Source organism: Podarcis pityusensis, assembly GCF_964106645.2.
Source record: "Podarcis pityusensis genome assembly, chromosome: 16".
Lineage (NCBI taxonomy): Eukaryota > Metazoa > Chordata > Lepidosauria > Squamata > Lacertidae > Podarcis > Podarcis pityusensis.
This window is the reverse complement of record NC_138041.1, coordinates 1,854,784-1,873,301: the sequence shown is the minus strand read 5'-3', so window position 1 is coordinate 1,873,301 and position 18,518 is coordinate 1,854,784. Positions and strand designations below refer to the sequence as shown.

The 18,518-nt window shown below is 46.6% G+C and overlaps 1 protein-coding gene and 2 long non-coding RNA genes across 12 annotated transcripts in view; 1 reads left to right on the top strand and 2 right to left on the bottom strand.

The window, feature by feature from the left end:
- Positions 1-18,518, bottom strand: part of LOC308465776 (hemicentin-1-like) — a gene marked incomplete at its 5' end in the record, with an annotated part of 80,119 nt that overhangs the window by 33,796 nt on the left and 27,805 nt on the right. For 7 of the 10 annotated variants that reach the window (XM_080985992.1, XM_080986000.1, XM_080985997.1 and 4 more), the window contains 3 exons: positions 52-396; positions 12,791-13,093; positions 13,208-13,552. In XM_080985992.1, coding sequence (XP_080842118.1) covers positions 52-396; positions 12,791-13,093; positions 13,208-13,552 — 993 coding nt within the window. Of the gene's footprint in view, positions 1-51; positions 397-12,790; positions 13,094-13,207; positions 13,553-16,586; positions 16,891-18,518 lie in introns of those variants that run through there. The other 3 variants (XM_080985994.1, XM_080985996.1, XM_080985999.1) reach the window with 3 other exon arrangements.
- LOC308465841 lies at positions 281-16,874 on the top strand. Its single transcript, XR_013980577.1, has 3 exons — positions 281-399; positions 7,228-7,364; positions 16,738-16,874. It is a non-coding gene; the product is annotated as an uncharacterized lncRNA (long non-coding RNA).
- LOC308465847 lies at positions 6,214-12,009 on the bottom strand. Its single transcript, XR_013980583.1, has 3 exons — positions 11,981-12,009; positions 8,666-9,747; positions 6,214-7,259 (listed from the first exon to the last, which is right to left on the bottom strand). It is a non-coding gene; the product is annotated as an uncharacterized lncRNA (long non-coding RNA).

The window sequence follows — 18,518 nt, the reverse complement described above, 5'->3', positions numbered from 1 at the left end:
ACATAATGCTAATACTATTCCATGAGCCAAACAGTGAAATCAATAACTTACCATAAACGGTGAGGCTGAAACTCTGTTCTTGAAACTGTGCCTTGGTAAACCAGATGCGAGTATTGTAGATTCCACCATCATCCAACTCCAGGTCTTTGATCCTCAGTGTTGTCTCGTCCACCATGTCTAGCCGTTGTCCAAATCGGCCACTGGAACTTGGGTGCTCCAGTTTCCCATGACTGAATTCCCCCCACCAATAGCCCAGGTCACGCTTTTGGGGGCGGAAGTCCCATTCCATTTTCTCCACTGTTATTCCTAGAGATACATTGGCAGGAAACAAGACTGATCCTCCCAGGATCCCCTTCAGCTGATGGGTTGGATTCCCCACTGCATGGCTTAAAGTTTCTAGTGAGGGGAGGGTGGTAGGGGAGGAGATACAAACAAAGGTGAAAATTATAATCATTATTGTTTTTAGCTCCATCATGAGGTCCCAGAATAGGTCACTGCAATTTAAAATGCAGTCTTAAAATGTAATAAGGAGGGTCCTAAAAATTATTTTGCAGAGGACTTCTGGTTTTCTTCACTTCACTGAAGAAGAAAATTAGCTTCTAATGGATTGCGATTATTAATGGACTGCAAGAGGGAATCAATAAGAACTTTATAATGCTTATGGATTAACTGAAAAAATGGAACTGTTTGGGAAATATTGGGATGTTCTGTGGCAATACCATCCTATGGAGGACTTGAACTTTGATTTATTAGGGTGTTGTTGAGATATCAGCTTGTCATTGGATTGGAAAGAATTCAAAGTAAAAGCTGGAAATCAGCCCGGAGTAATGGCCAGATGCCAGATGCCAAACCACTTTCGTTTTTAAGAGAAGCAAGATGGTGAAAGGTCACTACGCAGTAAAATTGAGTCCTTGGAGTGGGGGGTGGGAATGCCGAAAATGATTGATTGCAACAAGAAAGTAAAGTTGAATGTTAAAAAAACCACACATTCCACACAGAGTTACCAGATATAAACTCCTCTTCCAAATTAAAGGATATAGAACAGTTAAATCCAAATGAAAGTCAACACACCAGTGGAAGTTAAAATAAAGGATCAACATCGGAACTATATTATTTGGATTAAATAAATGGATTGGAGTGGGGAAAAGGAATCAACATCTCCTAAAAATCTCTAAAAATCAGAACAGGGGAAGTCAACCAAAATGTTTAATTTGGAATCTGACAATTGGCTTTTTTAATTGAATTTTTATTTGGTATTGTAATTATATGGTCATATTGGATTGTTATTAATAAAAATATATTAAAATTATTATAAAATAAGAAAATAAAAATTATATTGCAGGTGTCAATGGTAGGGTAAAGAGGTGACTCTTCAGCATGTAATGGAAACTCTACAGTAAAGGTGCCGGGTGCAACTCTGTGGAGAGGGACGTCTACAGTTTAGCAGCCTGTCACAAAGAAGGTCCTCTCCTGGGCTGGCACTCCCCCAAAAGTTTAAGGAAGGTGAAACTACCAAGAGTGCCCCTTCTGCTGGTTTTAACAGCTGAGATGGACTATGGGGGAATAAATAGTCTTTTGGAGCTTCCTTTGAAGCCAGCTAGGGTGTTCTAGGAGGGTTCCAACTGTGGAGAGGAGTCCCTGAGTGCTAGCAACCAATATTGCCAATATGGATACCAGATTTTTTTCAATGAATCTGGGGACACTTTTTTCTTTTTTTTGAAGCTGAGTAGCAACAGGGAGTCAGTAGTGGGGATGGTGAGGCAAAAGACCCTGGGCCCAAGCACACATGCATATTGTACAAATGTGCAAACCCTTCTTTCACACCCTGTGAAACATAAATGCACAGAGTTTTTAAAAAACTGTGCAACGGCGTGCTGCCTGCCAGTAACTCCCAAGCCTTCCCCAATCTCCTGCCTCTCCCCCCCTTTGTTTTGACAGATCAGGGGAGGCTCGGGAGTCGCGGATGGGCAGCAGTTGCCCAGGAGGGGTGCAAGGCACGTGGTTTCTCTGCCAGGCAAAGTGCAAAGCCCTTCGTTTGCACCTGTTTCCCCTTCGGCGGTGGCAGTTGCAGCGACAGCCGCAGCAGCCTGGAGTCAGGCTGGTAGTGCAGTTGGCTCTGGCTGGCTTCAGGAGCTGCTCGCTGCCATGGTGACTGCCATTTTTTATTGAAGGAAGTTACATCAGAACTTTGTCCTCGCTGGAAGTTCCAGCAAGGAAAAATGACGGGCGTCACAGCAGCGGGCACCTCCTGAAGCCAGCCAGAGCCAACTGCACTACAAGGCTGGCTCCAGGCTGCTGAGGCTGTCGCTTCCACATTTGCCAGGGACAGATTTACAAACCCGGGGACATTCCAGGAACGGAATTTGTCCGGGGACAGATTTGCAAATCTGCGGGCTGTCCCCGGGAACCGGGGACATCCGGTAATCCTACAGTAATTTCCCTCTTCTTGATGAATCAAACTCAGAGTGCCCCCTCCATGCATGTAGGTGGTTACTTGTGGTTTCAGAGTGAGAGAGAGAAAGAAAGAAAGCAGAGAAGTCCTTACCCAAGGAAGAGAACAGCAATAGTCCGAAGAAGAGGCCCTTTGTGAGAAAAATCCACCATCGTATCTCTCCAGAGGTGCAGAGAGCCATGAGCGGCAGTGAGGCACCGGACGAACCGTTTCTGGGACTCACCGATGGGGAGACTTGCGCCTGTTGAGCTCAGGTGCTGCTGGGGCTTCCCATTGTGGCATCTGTTTCACCACCGTGAGGAGAAAAGCTTCATTTTTCTGCACAAGATAGGTGCCCTAAAATAAGCCTGTTCATCCATCTTATAAGCGTAGCCCAAGTACAGGGTCTTATTTGCAAGAGTCGTGAACTTTTTGACAAAAGGAAGCAGATCAGATCCTCCTCTTCAAACCAGCAAGGCTGTCTGTGCACGCTTAAACTCCCCTTCTCATCCAAGCAAAACTGTGTTTTCCCTCCTTTGTTTCTGACTCCTCCTCTTTGTTCCTCTCCTTATAAGGAAGGATCAGTGGAGGAGAAGAAAGAGTGTGCGCTCAGAGTGTTCAGCTCTGTGTTATACACCTGCCTGTCAAAGGTTTCTTGTAAGAAAAGGTGTTTGATTCTCACCAACATTTGGCGATCACCAACCTTTCGGAGTCCTGCAAAACCATTGCAAAGAAGAGAAACAATTGCAAATGTTCAGCACACCACAGCAATGGAGACTGTTCCCTTAGGGTGAGTGGGGCACTGCCTGCTTCAGCCTTTCCTTAGCCAGTCCCTACCTGTCTTTTTTCCACTTTCAACTAGCCCTGACACTGCCTCCTCCTTAGTATCTGTGTTAGTCTTGTAGCTCTCAGTAGGGCAGGCAGTGAGAGAACTAGAATAATTTGGTTCTACCCAGCGCTTCTTTTCTTAAAAAATGTTTAGGGTTACTCTCATTTTGACTATAATCACCATTTTATAGTTGAAATCAGGAAAAATAAATACACTAACTGAACAAGAGTACAAAGATTCACAAAATGTTTAGGGGTATGCGTACCCCTGCGTCGTCCCCCCCCCCCAGAAAAAAGCACTGGCTCTACCTATCATAGGCTATGGACCAACCTCCAGTGGTGCTCTTTAACTTCCACCTTCGTCATACACACAGATTATTCCACGAACTGAGTTCAAAGAACAAAGATCACTGAGGCATTGCCCCACCCTCACCAGGAACTGGGTGCTAGTAACCACGATCAGCTGTCTCAGTTACGTCCCTCTTGATTGGGATTGATTGAGTTTATTTATATGCGTTCCTTCCACAATGGGCTCTGCCCAAAGTGGCTCACAGCAAACATTCAAAACATCAAAAGACAGAGCATTGGAAATGCAAATGTACGAAATATGAAATATGACAGTAAATTAAAAAATGATGGGAATGGTATTTTGGGGCAAATACAGAATAAATTTGATATAACCCTCCCCCTATAAAAGAAATAACAATTCTAGGTACATAAATACAAAGCAACAAAGCGTTAACTGACAATAACTGGCTTAAATACAGTTCAGAGGGGAGAGGAAGATGGCATACAGCTGGCTCCCATATCCTTCTCCACACCTTTCTAGGATCCTCCCTCTGACTGGCTCATTGAGCTGCCCAGGATCTGTCCCAGTCTAGCCGGTATGGTGGTGGAGCCAGTCATGCCATAGGCAGAGTGGTTGAGCCAGAGCCCAACTCTGGCAGCTCTGAAAATGAGGCCAGTGCTGCACACTAGGGTGACTGACCGGGAGCTTAGACAGGACAAAGGGAACCCTCCCCACTAAGACATTTCTAGGATCTTCCCCATGGATGGTTCATTGAACTCCCCAGGGTCTGTCCCAGTCTACACGGTCCCTCTGGGGGATCCTGCCTGGGCAATTCCTTACTATCCCCAGCCTCCTCTGGCCAGCTCCCCCACCCCCTGGGCCCATGACAGCCACCATGATTGTTTGGGCCAGAATGAGAAAGCAGTGGTGGAAAGGAGCAGAAGGTCTGGTGGGGTGGGGGCTCTTATCAGTGGAATGTGAGCCCCCAGCAGGTGCCAAACCACATTGACCCTGAGATTGGGGGGGTGCTTTCAGGGAGGAGGTCTATTCTCCAGATGAGCTCAGCATTATCAGTTACTTTCCCCTTCATGACCAAGTAAACCTATATAGATTTTCACCCTATGCATTCAGCTTTTCCTACCCAGGGACTTACCCATGGGCCAAAGGAGAGAAGGACCACGTGGCTCCTGCTTTTATTCTCAGGCATAAGAAATGCTGCAGCCAAAGCTCCCTCTAAGAGGGAAATAGTGCGAAGTAACTGACAAGCTTGTCCACAGCCATCCAGGCTGAGAAAGCTATGAGCTAAAAACAGGAAATGCGCACCAGGTGCCCACACAGAAATTCAATTCAAGTTGTAGTTCTTATATTTTACACTATGACGACTTGAGGCATTACCTTTTCTGTGTACAGTGGTACCTTGGGTTACATATGCTTCAGGTTACATATGCTTCAGGTTACACACTCCACTAAGCCAGAAATAGTGCTTCAGGTTAAGAACTTTTCTTCAGGATGAGAACAGAAATTGTGCTTCAGCGGCGCGGCTGCAGCAGGAGGCCACATTAGCTAAAGTGGTGCTTCAGGTTAAGGACAGTTTCAGGTTTCATAGGATTGCGGATTTTGAATGGCTCCCAAGGGTCATCTAGTCCAACCCCCTGCAATGCAGGAATCCATGACAGATGAAATCCACACTTGTCTGAATTTTGCTTTGCTGTTCACCAGCGATTAATATGTACAAACATGCATGTACTAGGAAAATATGTGCACATCAGAGCATGAATGTATTGTATGCATAAATCATAAAGTGTACAAAGCACCACAGCAGTGGATACTGTTCCCTGAGGGTGAGTGGCGCAATGCCTGCTTTAGCCTGTCCTTAGCCAGTCCCCACCTCAGCAGCAGAGCATATGCCCGCACTGCCCAGGGCATGTGAGCTCCCGAGGAGGGCGGGGCGCAAAGGGTACCCTCCCACATGCCAATGTTCAGGGGAGGAGAGGGGCAGGGAAGCTGCTGCTCACTCTCCTCCTTCTCCTCTCTGCTTCCAGGTCAGACATGACCCAGCGGTGGAGCTACTGCAGCTGGGCACGAGGCACCAACGCCAAGGAAGGCAGGTGGCAGCATTGCTGGTGACTCGCCTACTCTCTGAAACCAGACCCGGCAATGGAGCTGCCGCGGGCAGGTGCACCTCGCCATGGCTGAGGAGGGCTGCTCTCTGCCGCCAGGTCAGAAGAGCTGCTGCCGCCGGGCATGAGGTGTGCCGCCCACTCGCCTGCCATTTTGTGTCCCCTCCCCCCGTGATGACACCCAGGGCGGCCCACACCCACCGCACCCCCTTTCTACGCCTCTGCCCCACCTGTCTTCTTTTTTCACTTTCAGCTAGCCCTGGCACTGCCTCCTCCTTAGTATCTGTGATCCTCTTGTAGCTCTCATTAGGGCAGGCGGAAACAGAACTAGAATTAGTTCGCTCTACCTATTATTGGCTCTGGCGCCACCTACGGGTTGGGCTCTCTGTTTTCTGCCTTCGTCTTATGCACAGATTGTCCTACAAACTGAGCTCAAATAACAAAGATGAGCTCAAGTAACAAAGATCACTGTGGCATTACCCAACCCTCACGAGGAGCTGGGTGCTAATAACCAAGATAAGCTGTCTCAGTTACTTCCCTCTTGATTGGGATTGATTTAGTTTATTTATATGTATCTGTTTCACAATGAGCTGTGCCCAAAGTGGCTCACAGCAAACATTCAAAACATCAAAATAAAGAGCATTGGAAATACAAATGTACAAAATACAGAATATGACAGTAAATTTTAAAATGACAGAAACAAACCATTTGGCAAAAACAGAATAAATTCAGTAGTAAACCCCCCCCCCCCCCAAGGTTTACATACATAAATACAAAGTGTCAGGTGCTGCTGCTGGTTGCTCGTGAGTAACCAGGCAGGACTCCAAACCTGTCTTTTACAGGTTTTATTGTGCAACCTATTTACAGTGCAGATCTCCAAAGTTCATGTCCGTCTTAGTCACTTGCACTTGGAGTGGCCCCTTCCAGCTTCTCCCCCAACATAAGAACTTTGGCACCCCAAGCCCCCTCCTCTCTTCCTTGCATTTCATCCCCTGTGCAAGCTGGGCGATGGAAGTGGTGTGCATCCCTCCTGGCCAGGTGGGGCGCTGGGGCTCTCAGCATCATCCTCGAACCCTTTCCTTCCAGCCTGGCCAGGTGAGGCGCTGGGGCTCTCCTCAGCATCCTTGAGCACCTTCCTCTCTTGGCTGGCCCCTTCCCTCTCTTCTCCTCTGGAGGTGTGGCTTTTCCCACTGCTGGAAGAGGAACTGCTCTTCAGGAGTTTCAGAATCTCCGTATCCCAACGCCCCCCCCCCGGCTCCCTCCCCTGTTCCGGTGGCAGTCCCCTAACACTAAGCAACACAAGAGTTAACTGACAATGAAGTTTCTGCTCCTGGTCTTTCTACACTCCAAGCAGGCTGGCTTAGATGCAGTTCAGAGGTGAGGGGAAGATGGCATACAGCTGGCTCCCATATCCTTCTCCAGAGGAGTCTGGCAGCTGCAAGAGGCAAATGTCGGGGAGGACAACGCTAGTCAGTCTCTTCCCCAGCCTCCTGGAAACATCAGCTGCTGGCGCAGGTCTTGTTGCTCTTCAGGACAAACAGTGTGGGAATTATCCAGAGGAAAGTACAGCAACATTTTGAAGAGGAAACATCTGCAAGAAAAAGTCATGTTAGCTTCTCTACGGAAGTGTAGTGCTGGGTGTGCATTGTGGGGGCGGAACAGAATCACTCTCTGCAAAGATTGGCTATTAACAAAAGTCTTCTGACAGATCTGGCCACATACAACAGAGGCAGAGCTAGCTACTCCAGCCCCCAGGAGGAGCGTCCCACCGATAGCTCACCACTTTGAGAAGGACAGCTGCATTTTTCTGCACAGCGCAAGACAGGAGCTCTAAAATAAGCAATAAGGTTGATCGTACCTTATAAGGTCAGCTCCTTCCGTCCTCTCACTTCTCAACAGATCAGAAAAGATCACAAGGTTGTCCATCAGATAAGATAACAAGGCTTGCTAACCCCCCCCCTTCTCATCCAAGCAAAGCTGTGTTTCCCCTTCATTGTTTTTGACTCCTCCTTTCTCTGCTCTTTGTTCCTCCCCTTACAAACTGTTATGTACTGAGCTGAATCCTAGAACAAGAGGATCCAGAATGCAGAAGTCTGATTGGTCTGCAGGAGCCACTCAATCCAGCTCCAGGTGGAAGTGAATCCGCAACCTGATTGGCCTACAGGAGAATCCCAAAATTAGGCAATCATGTGGGGACCATTGTGTAAATAATGTATATAAAGCAGACACTTGGGGGGAACTTCCATTTCTAGCTACTATGAGCTGAATAAAGAGTATGAAATCCACACTCGGCTCAGAGTATATTTCACAAACCTACAAGAATATGCAGAAGAAAAGGCAGGGCAGGAACCACCTTTGTCCCCTGCTGGAGAGAACAGCTTTGCTTTCAGTTATTTTGCTCTTCGCTTTCCCTTTTTTTGGTAGCCACCCCATTCTTCCTCTACAATAGGATGCTTTCTTTCTTTTCTTTTTTTTTGCCACCAGGCCATTAAAAGCTCCTGGTAGTAACTAAACTTCCTCTTTTCTGGAAGAAAGGGATCCACTAGCGGAGGAAGAGGAGTGGGGGGGAGCGCACCGCCCCCACAGCACGATCCCAGTGGGGTGCCATTGCGGCTGCCCCCCCCCACGGCGCTGGGCATCACGCCCCTACGGGCGCCACGCCACACCCCCACCTGCTATCCATCTCCCGGTGCCAGAGAATGAAGCTCCACCACTGAAGAGATCTTCTGCACTCAGAATGATTGAAAACAGGCATTTTCAAAATTTGTTTTGTTCATTGCAACTCTCCTTGGTTCTGTACCAAGTTCTGGTTCTTCACTGTTCTCACATTCTGCTTTAATAGGAATACATTCCTTGCTTCTTTGGATCTTGAGGCCCATTTCTCCCTTTTAAAAAAATAATCCAGCCATGGACCCTTTGTCATCAGCCGAAAACACATACTAATGCTCTCTTCCATCACTATTTCCAGTAAACTCTGCTTACTTCTCTCTTTCTTACTGTTACACTCTGACGCAATTTCCTCTTGATGTTCCTCTGCGCTTTCAGTAGCTCTGCCTCAGGTCATTTCCTGGTGGTAAAGATTGCAACACCTGGTCATAGATGGGGAACTTGCACAGTATGTGTTTCGTGGTCTGTCACTCCCTCACAACAGGCCCCACTCCCAGGGCTGGCCCATCCATGAAGTAAGGTGATGCAACCCCTTCAGATGGCAGGATCCATGCATCGCCCTCTGCTGCAGCCACCTTGGCACCAATGGCTGTGGAAGACTCCTTAGAGGCCAGCTCTTCTGTTTCCCTGGCAGGCCCTTGCAATGCGGCCTCTGCAGGGACCTCTTGGCAAATAGGAGGTGCTGCTCCCATGCTTCTTCCTGATCTTTATGCCTACCTTGTTCCCAATGCAGATTTTTATATCTCTCTCGCCCCTTGTTCCTGAAACATCCCAGAAAAATAGGAAAAGAGAGGCAAGGGAAGGCAAGGTGCCTGGGTTCCAGGAGCCAGAGACCTGTGCTGTTTCCAGCAACAGGAAGGCTCAAGAGGAGCGCCTTATATACTCTGGCTGCTGTAGATCTTTATGCATTTATTGATCCATTGCAGAGTTTTATCTCTCCGCCTCCCCTGTTCCTGATGTGTATCTTCACTCACCCAGTCTTTCCTGTGCTGTTTCCATCAACAGGGCGGCTGAAGAGGAGTGCCTTAGACACTCTTGCTGGTGCTGGTGATGAAGGCAGTTCTGGGACTCCTTGCTCTCAAGGAGAGACCACCCATAGTCACTGGATAAGTCTTGGTATTTTGCTCTCTGTCCTGGTCACAGGACTTTTGGGATGAGTGTTTAGAGATGCTGGGTAGGCTGTAGCTCCGGCTCAACTGGCAGCTTTGGGAGATCTTCAATGGGTCTTTCCCCTGAGGAACTTTCAATGAATTCCTTGGCAGTGGCTCCAGGAGATGTGCCTGATCTTCCATGTTGGTCTTTGGGATGCAGTGTTGAATCTCTGAGGGCTCTGTTTCTGAGACTGCATAAGAACTGAGAGAAGGAAAAGATTCCCTGCGTAGTTTGGAACTGCTTGGGAAGTCCGAGTCAACCTGGAGGGAAAGAAAAAAAAATGGCAGGAGGTACTCTTAGGAGTTGCACCCCCTGAGTTCCACCTGAACCCTGGACCAAATTAAAGTTCTGTCCAGGTCCAGAGCTCTTTAAGAAAGGACACCAATTTGCCTAAATTTCCACTCGAGAACTTGCCATAATTAAGTCCCTAAGAGAGCAGGTCAAATTGCCCACTTTGAATTGACAAAACTATGTCATTTCCATTCTCCAGCACTCAGTTATTATCTGAGATTCCAGATTAAATCAACATTAAAATTAGTACAGTCATACCTCTTGTTACGTTTGCTTCAGGTTGCGCATTTTCAGGTTGCGTTCTGCGGTGACCCAGAAGTACCAGAAAGGGTTACTTCCGGGTTTTGCCGCTCGCGCATGTGCAGAAGCGCAAAATGATGTCACGCGCATGCGCAGAAGCAGCGAATTGTGACCCGCAGACGCGAGTTGCGTTCTGCTCATGTTGGAAACGGGGCTCCGGAATGGATCCTGTTCGCAACCAGAGGTACCACTGTATTTTGGGAAGAGTCCAGAACAGCTGGTGAGGGGAGATTGCAATCCTGTTGGGTTCACTGGGGGAAGGATGTGGGAAGCAGAGCCCTGAGACCAGAGGGCTGAATTCTCTGTTCACTAGCTGGAGAGGGGAGGGTTCAATTCTGCTCACTATAACTGTGCATGTTTCCCTGATGGGAACAGGATCTTTGCACAAGCTGCCTGCCTCCCCTCACAGCTGTCTTTCCCATAGGGCTTAGTTGTGTGTTTGCCAGGGCGCCGGCCTATCAGGAGTGACCCAGTGAGTGGAGGAGCTGCACGGCTTTGCTGGAGGCCTCCCCTTCCCTGCACGCCCACCAGCTCTGCCCTGCCAACCATAAGGCTGGCGGGTGTGCAGCTTCCCTCCCGAGCCTCTGTGGGGATCGCTCTCCTCCCGAGGAGGCTAGGGAGGGGGCGCAACTTCACTCCCAAGCCTCTGCAAGGATTGCTCTGCCTTCAAGGAGGCTTGGGAGGGAAGCTGTGCTCTCCTCCTGAGGAGGCTTGGGAGGGGCCCAACTTCACTCCCAAGCCTCTGTGGGGATTTCTCTCCCGCAGCGGCATGGGAGAGAGTTGCGCCCCCCTGATGGCTGGCAGTGCACAGCTACGGCCACCCCAACACTAACCATGGTAATTTCGGGGGTCTGGGTACACCCCGGCACTGCATATGGTAAACATGGCCCTGCCTCCCCTTGTGCCATAATCAATTTCTAAGGTCTTTTGATCAGGAGGTTTGGGTCACTGGCCTGTTTTTGTTTTCTTTCATACAAATAAGTGTTTTTAGTTTTAATGTAAACACAAGAGCAACATAAACTACAGTAACTTGTTCAGTGATGCAGTCTTATTAAGTTTCATATACAGTACACAAGCAATGCATTTATTTATGTACTGTCAAATCAAGTAGCCTCTCCACAGAGATTCTTATGTTGTGGATGGAATAAAAGTATATTCTGCCTCATTTTATAAAGGAATGGAAGCCAGGTCTTGCCAAAAGTGTCTGTTTTTGAAGTGCCTTTAATTACCCAACTATGGCTAAGTAAGGAGTTCTGGTAGAGCCACATTCAAAATGTTATTTACCCAGATTCCAAATGGAATCTATAGGTTGTTTCCAGTCTTGAGCTATTGTAAATAGGACTGCTGATAATAGTCTCTGCCTTTAAGGTTATTGCTTAATTTTGAGTCTAATGATAACAAGGCAAGAGCTGATGTGGGTGGAAAGGATTGCTTCGTAATTTTGGAAATAATGTGAAGCACCTTTTCCCAAAAGGCGTAGACCAACGTGCAACTCCACCATACATGAAAATGAGCCTCTTTCTCTGAAGCCTTTCCAGCATAAGGGAGAGATGCTTGAGTTTATTTTGGCTGGATGGGAAGGAGTCCAGTACCAGCAAAAGGTAATTTTAAGAGAATCCTCTCGCAGACTAGCAGAGATGGTTCACAGGGACGGGTTGTGCCAAATTGATGGCTGTTTATTATTGGGTCACTGGCCTGTTTGAAATCTGTTTGTTGTTGTTTTTGCTGGGTTTTTTTTTTTAAGTAACAGATTACAACTTTAATAATAATATTGTAAGTAATAAATGTCTCCCAAATGTATCAGAAATGGCGAGGTATAAATAATAAATTGTTGTTGTTGTTGTTGTTGTTGTTGTTATACACCAATCACCCTGTCATTGCTTTGCACACCTATCATCTCACCTCATAATCACCATCTTCTGAGTGGCTACTGTATTGCATCACGACGTGAAAACCTGTGGAGTGAACATGAAAGACATTATTGAGTCCATGGCACTGACCATTCTCTTCCTATCAGGATAGCAAAAGAAAGGTAGAGGTATATTTGGCAGGAATCCCCCATTTTGGAGAGATCAGAAGAAGGTCAGTAGAGATGGTCCTACCTCTTCTATTCTTTCCTTTTATTATCTTCCAGCATATCAACATCCACATCACCATTATCCACAGAAGAACAATGAGGGCAGTGATAAGCAATGGACTTAAGGGTCCAAAATGTCCACCTGCAATGAGCAATAAGAGTCTCTCAAAATATACTCTAATAGCAAGCACCGGAGTGACTCTCATAGAATTGTAGAGTTCGAAGGGACAACTAGAGTCATCTAGTCCAAACCCCTGCAATGCAGGAATCTTTTGCCCAAGGTGGGGCTTTAACCCATGACCCCGAGATTCAGAGCCTCATGCTCACACTCAGCTAAGAGCAGTAGAATAAATAACAAGAGATAAACAAGCGTTGCTAATCTGTCCCATTTGTAATGCAATTATTTGGGCTGTGAATGCCCTGTCAGACACACTTTCCTGCCCTGAATCAATTTCTTAAGCTAGGAATGGGAGGATATGGGGGGAGGGGGAGAAGCAGTTCACAGGATCAGATCAGTCTTCAAGGAGCCTTATGAATACAAACATATCTCAAATCCCTCATGTTAAGGGCTAGCCTGCCTTTTCGCAACCACAAAGACCTCCTCTGCATAATGAAGGAAAGGATATATTGCTCACCTTCATCACTCTGGCAGATGTTGAGCAAGTCAAAGGAGGCTCTCTTTTGATCAACAGGATTTGTAACCAGACAGGTGAATTCGGAGTCCAAAGAACTGTTCCAGAAGGAGATATGGAGCTCTTGGCCATTTTCAGAAACCTGGTACTGATTCACACTCTTTCCTAAGGCCATGTGCGGATTCCCTGTTTCCCAGGAGATACTGAGATCTTCCCTTCCAGGTGTGTGGCATCGCAAGGTCACATTACATCCATCTGGAGTCTTGGATTCCACTTGATGGTGTATCTGTGGTGTTGGCACTGGCTCTGTGGAACACAAATGAAAACAGCATAAATTTTGGGTCCCACCTCTCCCAGTGCTAATGTTGAAAATGGTGCTGATCCTATTCCATGAGCCAAACAGTGAAAGCAATAACTTACCATAAACGGTGAGGCTGAAACGCTTTTCTTGAAAATGTGCCTTAGTAAACCAGATACGAGTATTGTAGATTCCAGTATCATCCAACTCCAGGTTTTTGAGCTTTAATGTTGCCTCGCCCACCATGTCTAGTCGTTGTCCAAACCGGTCAGTGGGACTTTGGTGCTCCAGTTTCCCATGACTGAATTGCCCCAGCCAATAGCCCAGGCCACGCCTTTGTGGGCGGAAGTCCCATTCAATTTTCTGCACTGTTTTTCCTTGAGATATGTTGGCAGGAAACAAGACTGATCCTCCCAGGATTCCCTTCACCTGGTGGGTTGGATTCCCCACTACATGCCTTAAAGTTTCTAGTGAGCGGAGGGTGGTGGGGGAGGAGATACAAAGAAGAAAAAGAAGAAGAGGAGGAGGAGGAGGAGGAGGAGGAGGAGGAGGAGGAGGAGGAAGCAGAAGCAGAAGCAGAAGCAGAAGAAGAAGAAGTTGAAAATTAGAACCATTAGCGTTTTTAACTCCTTATCCATCCTCCTTCATAAGGTTCCCAGAGCAGGTTACAATAATTTAAAATGCAGCATTAAAATGTAATAGGAATGATATTGCAGATGTCCATGGTAGGGTAAAGGAATGAATCTTTGGCATATAATGGAAATTCTGCAATAAAAGTTCCGGGTGCATCTCTGTGTGGAGGGACATCATTCTACAGTTTAGCAGCCTGCTGCAAAGAAGGTTTTCTCCTGGGCTGACAACCCCCCCCCCTAAATGTTTGAGGCAGTGGAAACTACCAAGCATGCCCCTTCTGCTGGTTTTAACAGCTGAGATGGTCTATGGGGAAGCAAGTAGTCTCCCAGGTATTTGGGACCTAAATGAAAGGAAGTTTACAATTTCCACGATTAATCTTAACTGTTGCTGAATTGTACATCAACCCACTTGAACTGCTCAACTCTCTAGTTAAACCAGGCACCCCAACCTTCGGCCCTCCAGATGTTTTGGACTACAATTCCCATCATCCCTGACCACTGGTCCTGTTAACTAGGGATCATGGGAGTGGTAGGCCAAACATCTGGAGGTTGGGGATTCCTGAGTTAAACATTTATTACATTACATTCATTAAATTCTCCTAGCTATCCTAACATGGTCCTTTCCTGTAGGAGAAGGACATTGTTACAAGTACAAAGGTAATTCCAAGCAAGGAGCAGTGGAGGAGGAGAAAGAGTTGTGAGCTCAGGGTGTTTCTATGTGTTTTAGCAATGCACACCTGTTGTACTCCTGCTTGTATGCCTGTTAAAGGTTTCTGTTCTGTTCTGTTCTGTTAAGATTAGGTGTTGGACTACTGCGCTCTACATGGGACTACCTTTGAAGGTGACTCAGAAACTGCAATTAATCCAGAATGTGGCAGCTAGACTGGTGACTGGGAATGGCCGCCAAGACAGTATAACACCAGTCCTGAAAGATCTTCTGAAAGATCTTCATTGGCTCCCAGTTTCCGAGCACAATTCAAAGTGTTGGTGCCGACCTTGAAAGCCCTAAATGGCCTTGGTCCTGTATACCTGAAGGAGCGTCTCCACCCCATCACTCTGTCAGGACACTGAGGTCCAGCTCCGAGGGCCTTCTGGCGGTTCCCTCCCTGCGAGAAGTGAAGTTACAGGGAACCAGGCACAGGGCCTTCTCGGTGGTGGTGCCTGCCCTGTGGAATGCCCTCCTAGCAGATGTCAAGACAATAAACAAATATTTTACTTTTAAAAGACAACTGAAGGTGGCCCTGTTTAGGGAAGTTTTTAATGTCTGATGCTGTACTGTTTTTAATATTCGGTTGGAAGCTGCCCAGAGTGGCTGGGGAAACCCAGCCAGTTGGGCGGGGTATAAATAAAAAAATTATTATTATTATTATTATTATTATTATTATTATTTGATTCTCACCAACATTTGGAGATCACCAACCTTTCGGAGTCCTGCAAAACCTTTGCAAAGAAGAGAAACAGTTGCAAATGTGCAGCAACACTTCACAAGAGTGGAGACCGTTCCCTGAGGGTGAGTGGGGCACTGCCTTTGCCAGCTTCAGCCTGTCTTTAGCCATCTTCTTTTTTACTTTAAACTAGCCCTGGTACTGCCTCCTGCTTAGTATCTGTGTTACACTTCTAGCTCTTAGTATCACAGACAGAAACAGAACTAGAATTAGTTGGCTCTTCCTCTCAATGACTCTGGCACCACCTATGGTTGGGCTCTCTAACTTCCACCTTCGTCATATGTGCAGATTCTCCTACAAACTGAGCTCAGTAACAAAGATCACTGTGGCATTGCCCCACCCTCATGGGGAACTGGGTTCCAGTGACCAACACTGCTTTTTTGGTAAAAAATGTTTAGAGGTACTCTCATTTTCCTGCTCATATTGAAATATGGCCCCCAATGAAGCCAAACCTAGATTCACAAAATGTTTAGGGGTATGTGTAACCCTGCGTCCCCACAGAAAAAAAGTGCTAGTAACCAGTAAGCAGCTTTCTCAGTTACTTCTCTCTTGACTGGGATTGATTGATATGCGTCTGTTCCGCAAGGAGCTGAGCCCAAAGTGGCTCACAGCAAACTTTCAAAACATCAAAATACAGAGCATCAAAAATACAAATGTACGAAATACAGAATATGACAGTAAATTTAAAAATGACAGAAATAAACAATATGGCAAACACAGAATAAATTCAAAATTGCCCCCCCCCCAAAAAAACATTTGAAACTTAAGTACATCAATACAAAGCAACACAAAAGTTAACGGAGAATGAAGTTTCTGGCCCTGGTCTTGCTACTCTCCAGGCAGCATGGCTTAAATGCAATTCAGAGGGGAGGGGAAGATGGCTCCCAAATCCTTCTCCAGAGGAGTCCGGCAGCTGCAAGAACTGGGTTCCAGTGACCAACACTGCTTTTTTTCTTTAAAAAAATATTTAGCGGTACTCTCATTTTCCCACTCATACTGAAATATGGCCCCCAATGAGGCCAAACTTAGATTCACAAGATGTGTAACACTGCGGAATATGACAGTAAATTTAAAAAATGACAGAAATAAACAATTTGGCAAACACACAATAAATTCAATATTGCCCCCCTCCAAAAAATTTAAAGCTTATGTACATAGATAAAAGCAACACAAGAGTTAACTGACAATGAAGTTTCTGGCCCTGGTCTTTCTACACTCCAGGCAGCCTGGCTTAAATGCAGTTCAGAGGGGAGGGGAAGATGGCATACAGCTGGCTCCCAAATCCTTCTCCAGAGGAGTCTGGCAGCTGCAAGAGGCAAATGTCGGGGAGGACAACGCTAGTCAGTCTCTTCCCCAGCCTCCTGAACAAACCAGCTGCTGGCGCAGATCTTACTGCTCTTCAGGACAAACAGTGCGCAACTTACCCAGAGGAAAGTACAGCAACATACTGAAGAGATAACATCTGCAATAAAAAGCCATGTTTGCTTCTCTGCGGAAGTGTGTTTCTGGGTGTGGAATGTGGGGGAGGAAATGAATTGCTGTTTGCAAAGACCGGCTACATAAAAAAAAAAAAAGGTCTTCTGACAGATCTGGGCAGAGCCAAAGCAATGAAAAATGCAAGCAGCTTTTGCAGACTGAGGAGGCTGTTACAAATTTAACAACAACAAAAGCATTCTTCTTGCCCATATTTTTATTTGCTTGAAAGAGGTTCAAAGAAGAAAAACACATGTGTCACTAAACCCCAAAGGAATGTTCATATGCCCTCAAACCCCAAAATTAACTCCCGAGGGGAAATCAGGGAAATCAGAACCTAAGAAGATCCTGTTAGTGGCTCATCTAGCCTGGAATTCTGTTCTTCTCACAGTAGCCAGCCAGATGCCTGTGGGAAACTGGCAAGCAGGACCTGAGCGCCAGGATGCTCTCTCCTTGTGTGGTTTCCAGCATTCAGAAGCATTGCTGCCTTCAGTGGAGGAGGCAGAGGAGAGCCATCCTGCCTAGAATCCCTCAACAGTCTTCTCCACAAATGTACCTCAACCTCTTTTCAAGCTGTCCAGGATGGTGGTCATCACTGCGTCTTGTGGGAAGATGCCTCTCCTGTGGGTGGTGGGATCGTGGTAGTTAAGAATATAGTTGGGTATGTGATGAACCATGGGGTGAACGAAGGTTGTGGATGTTGCTCATTGACAAGAAAAGGAAGGCCTTTCAGATCTGGCAAAGAGATAGGTTTTTTTTCTTAGTGCCGCAGTTTCTATGTCAACGCTAAGGCTGAGGTTCAAAGAAGAACCAGAGAACTAAAGAACACCTGGTGGATAAAAAAAGATTATACCTCGGACTTCCGGGGTGGCGCCATCGGCAATGGCGGACTCCCTCTGAACTGGAGGGACTAGCTCCGCGTGAAACGGGTCTTCTCCGCTATGGCGAAGCGGGGACCCTTTTAAAAATCACAGGCGGATGAAGCCTGTGACCATGGGACTCGGCGGGCACCTTTAGCGCCCCCCCAACTCGCAAAGGAACCCATTAACGGGCTCCGAAGTGAAGAGGGGGAAGTGGCGCGGTGCTGTGAGTCAACTGCTATTTCCGTGGAGTGAAGCCGCATAGCCGTTGCCGGAGAGCGCTGCCTTTTTCCTGGGACAATTTGGACTCTAAAATAAGCACCCGTGAGTACTTAAACTTTGAACAACTGGACCTTAAATAAGGACTTGCGAGCAGAAAGGAATTGGATTTAAAATTTTATTTTCAATTTGGTACTGAACGGGAAGGTCTAAACAGGAAGTCAGCCTTCCGTTCTTTTGTAGACAGAATAAAGCAAAGACAACGTAAACTAGAGCTTAAAAAATCTCCTTTAAAGGATTGGATTTCATCATTTAAAATTGTGGAACCCCCCTTCGACAGCAGGAGAAGAAGGGGGATCTTTTTCGGACTGTTTAAAGTGAGTTTAAAGTAAAGTAACTTTCCACCGTCCTGATCCTGGAGCGGGGTGTCAGGACTGACGTTTGAAGCTCATTGACCAGAGACAAACGTTTTTGACAGATAGCTAAAAGAAGAGAAACATAGTGATTCCACTGTTTCCTTTCGCATTTTAAAGGAACAAATATTGACAAAATATCTCAAAAAGGAAAACTTTGTTGCAAGAACAAATAGAAGTTTTCCCCCTAGAGGGAGACTGTGAAACTGCAAACAATTCCAGGGAGCCGGCAGCTGTTACAGATTACAATCGTGGGAATAGACATTTGACCTTGCAGGACAATGTATTCAGAAGCTCTGTTGTGTGCTTTCTATAAAACAAATGCCCTACTGGAACAGTTACATGAGAAGATGAATTTGATGGCGACTTCGACTAGAAATTTTGAACAGGC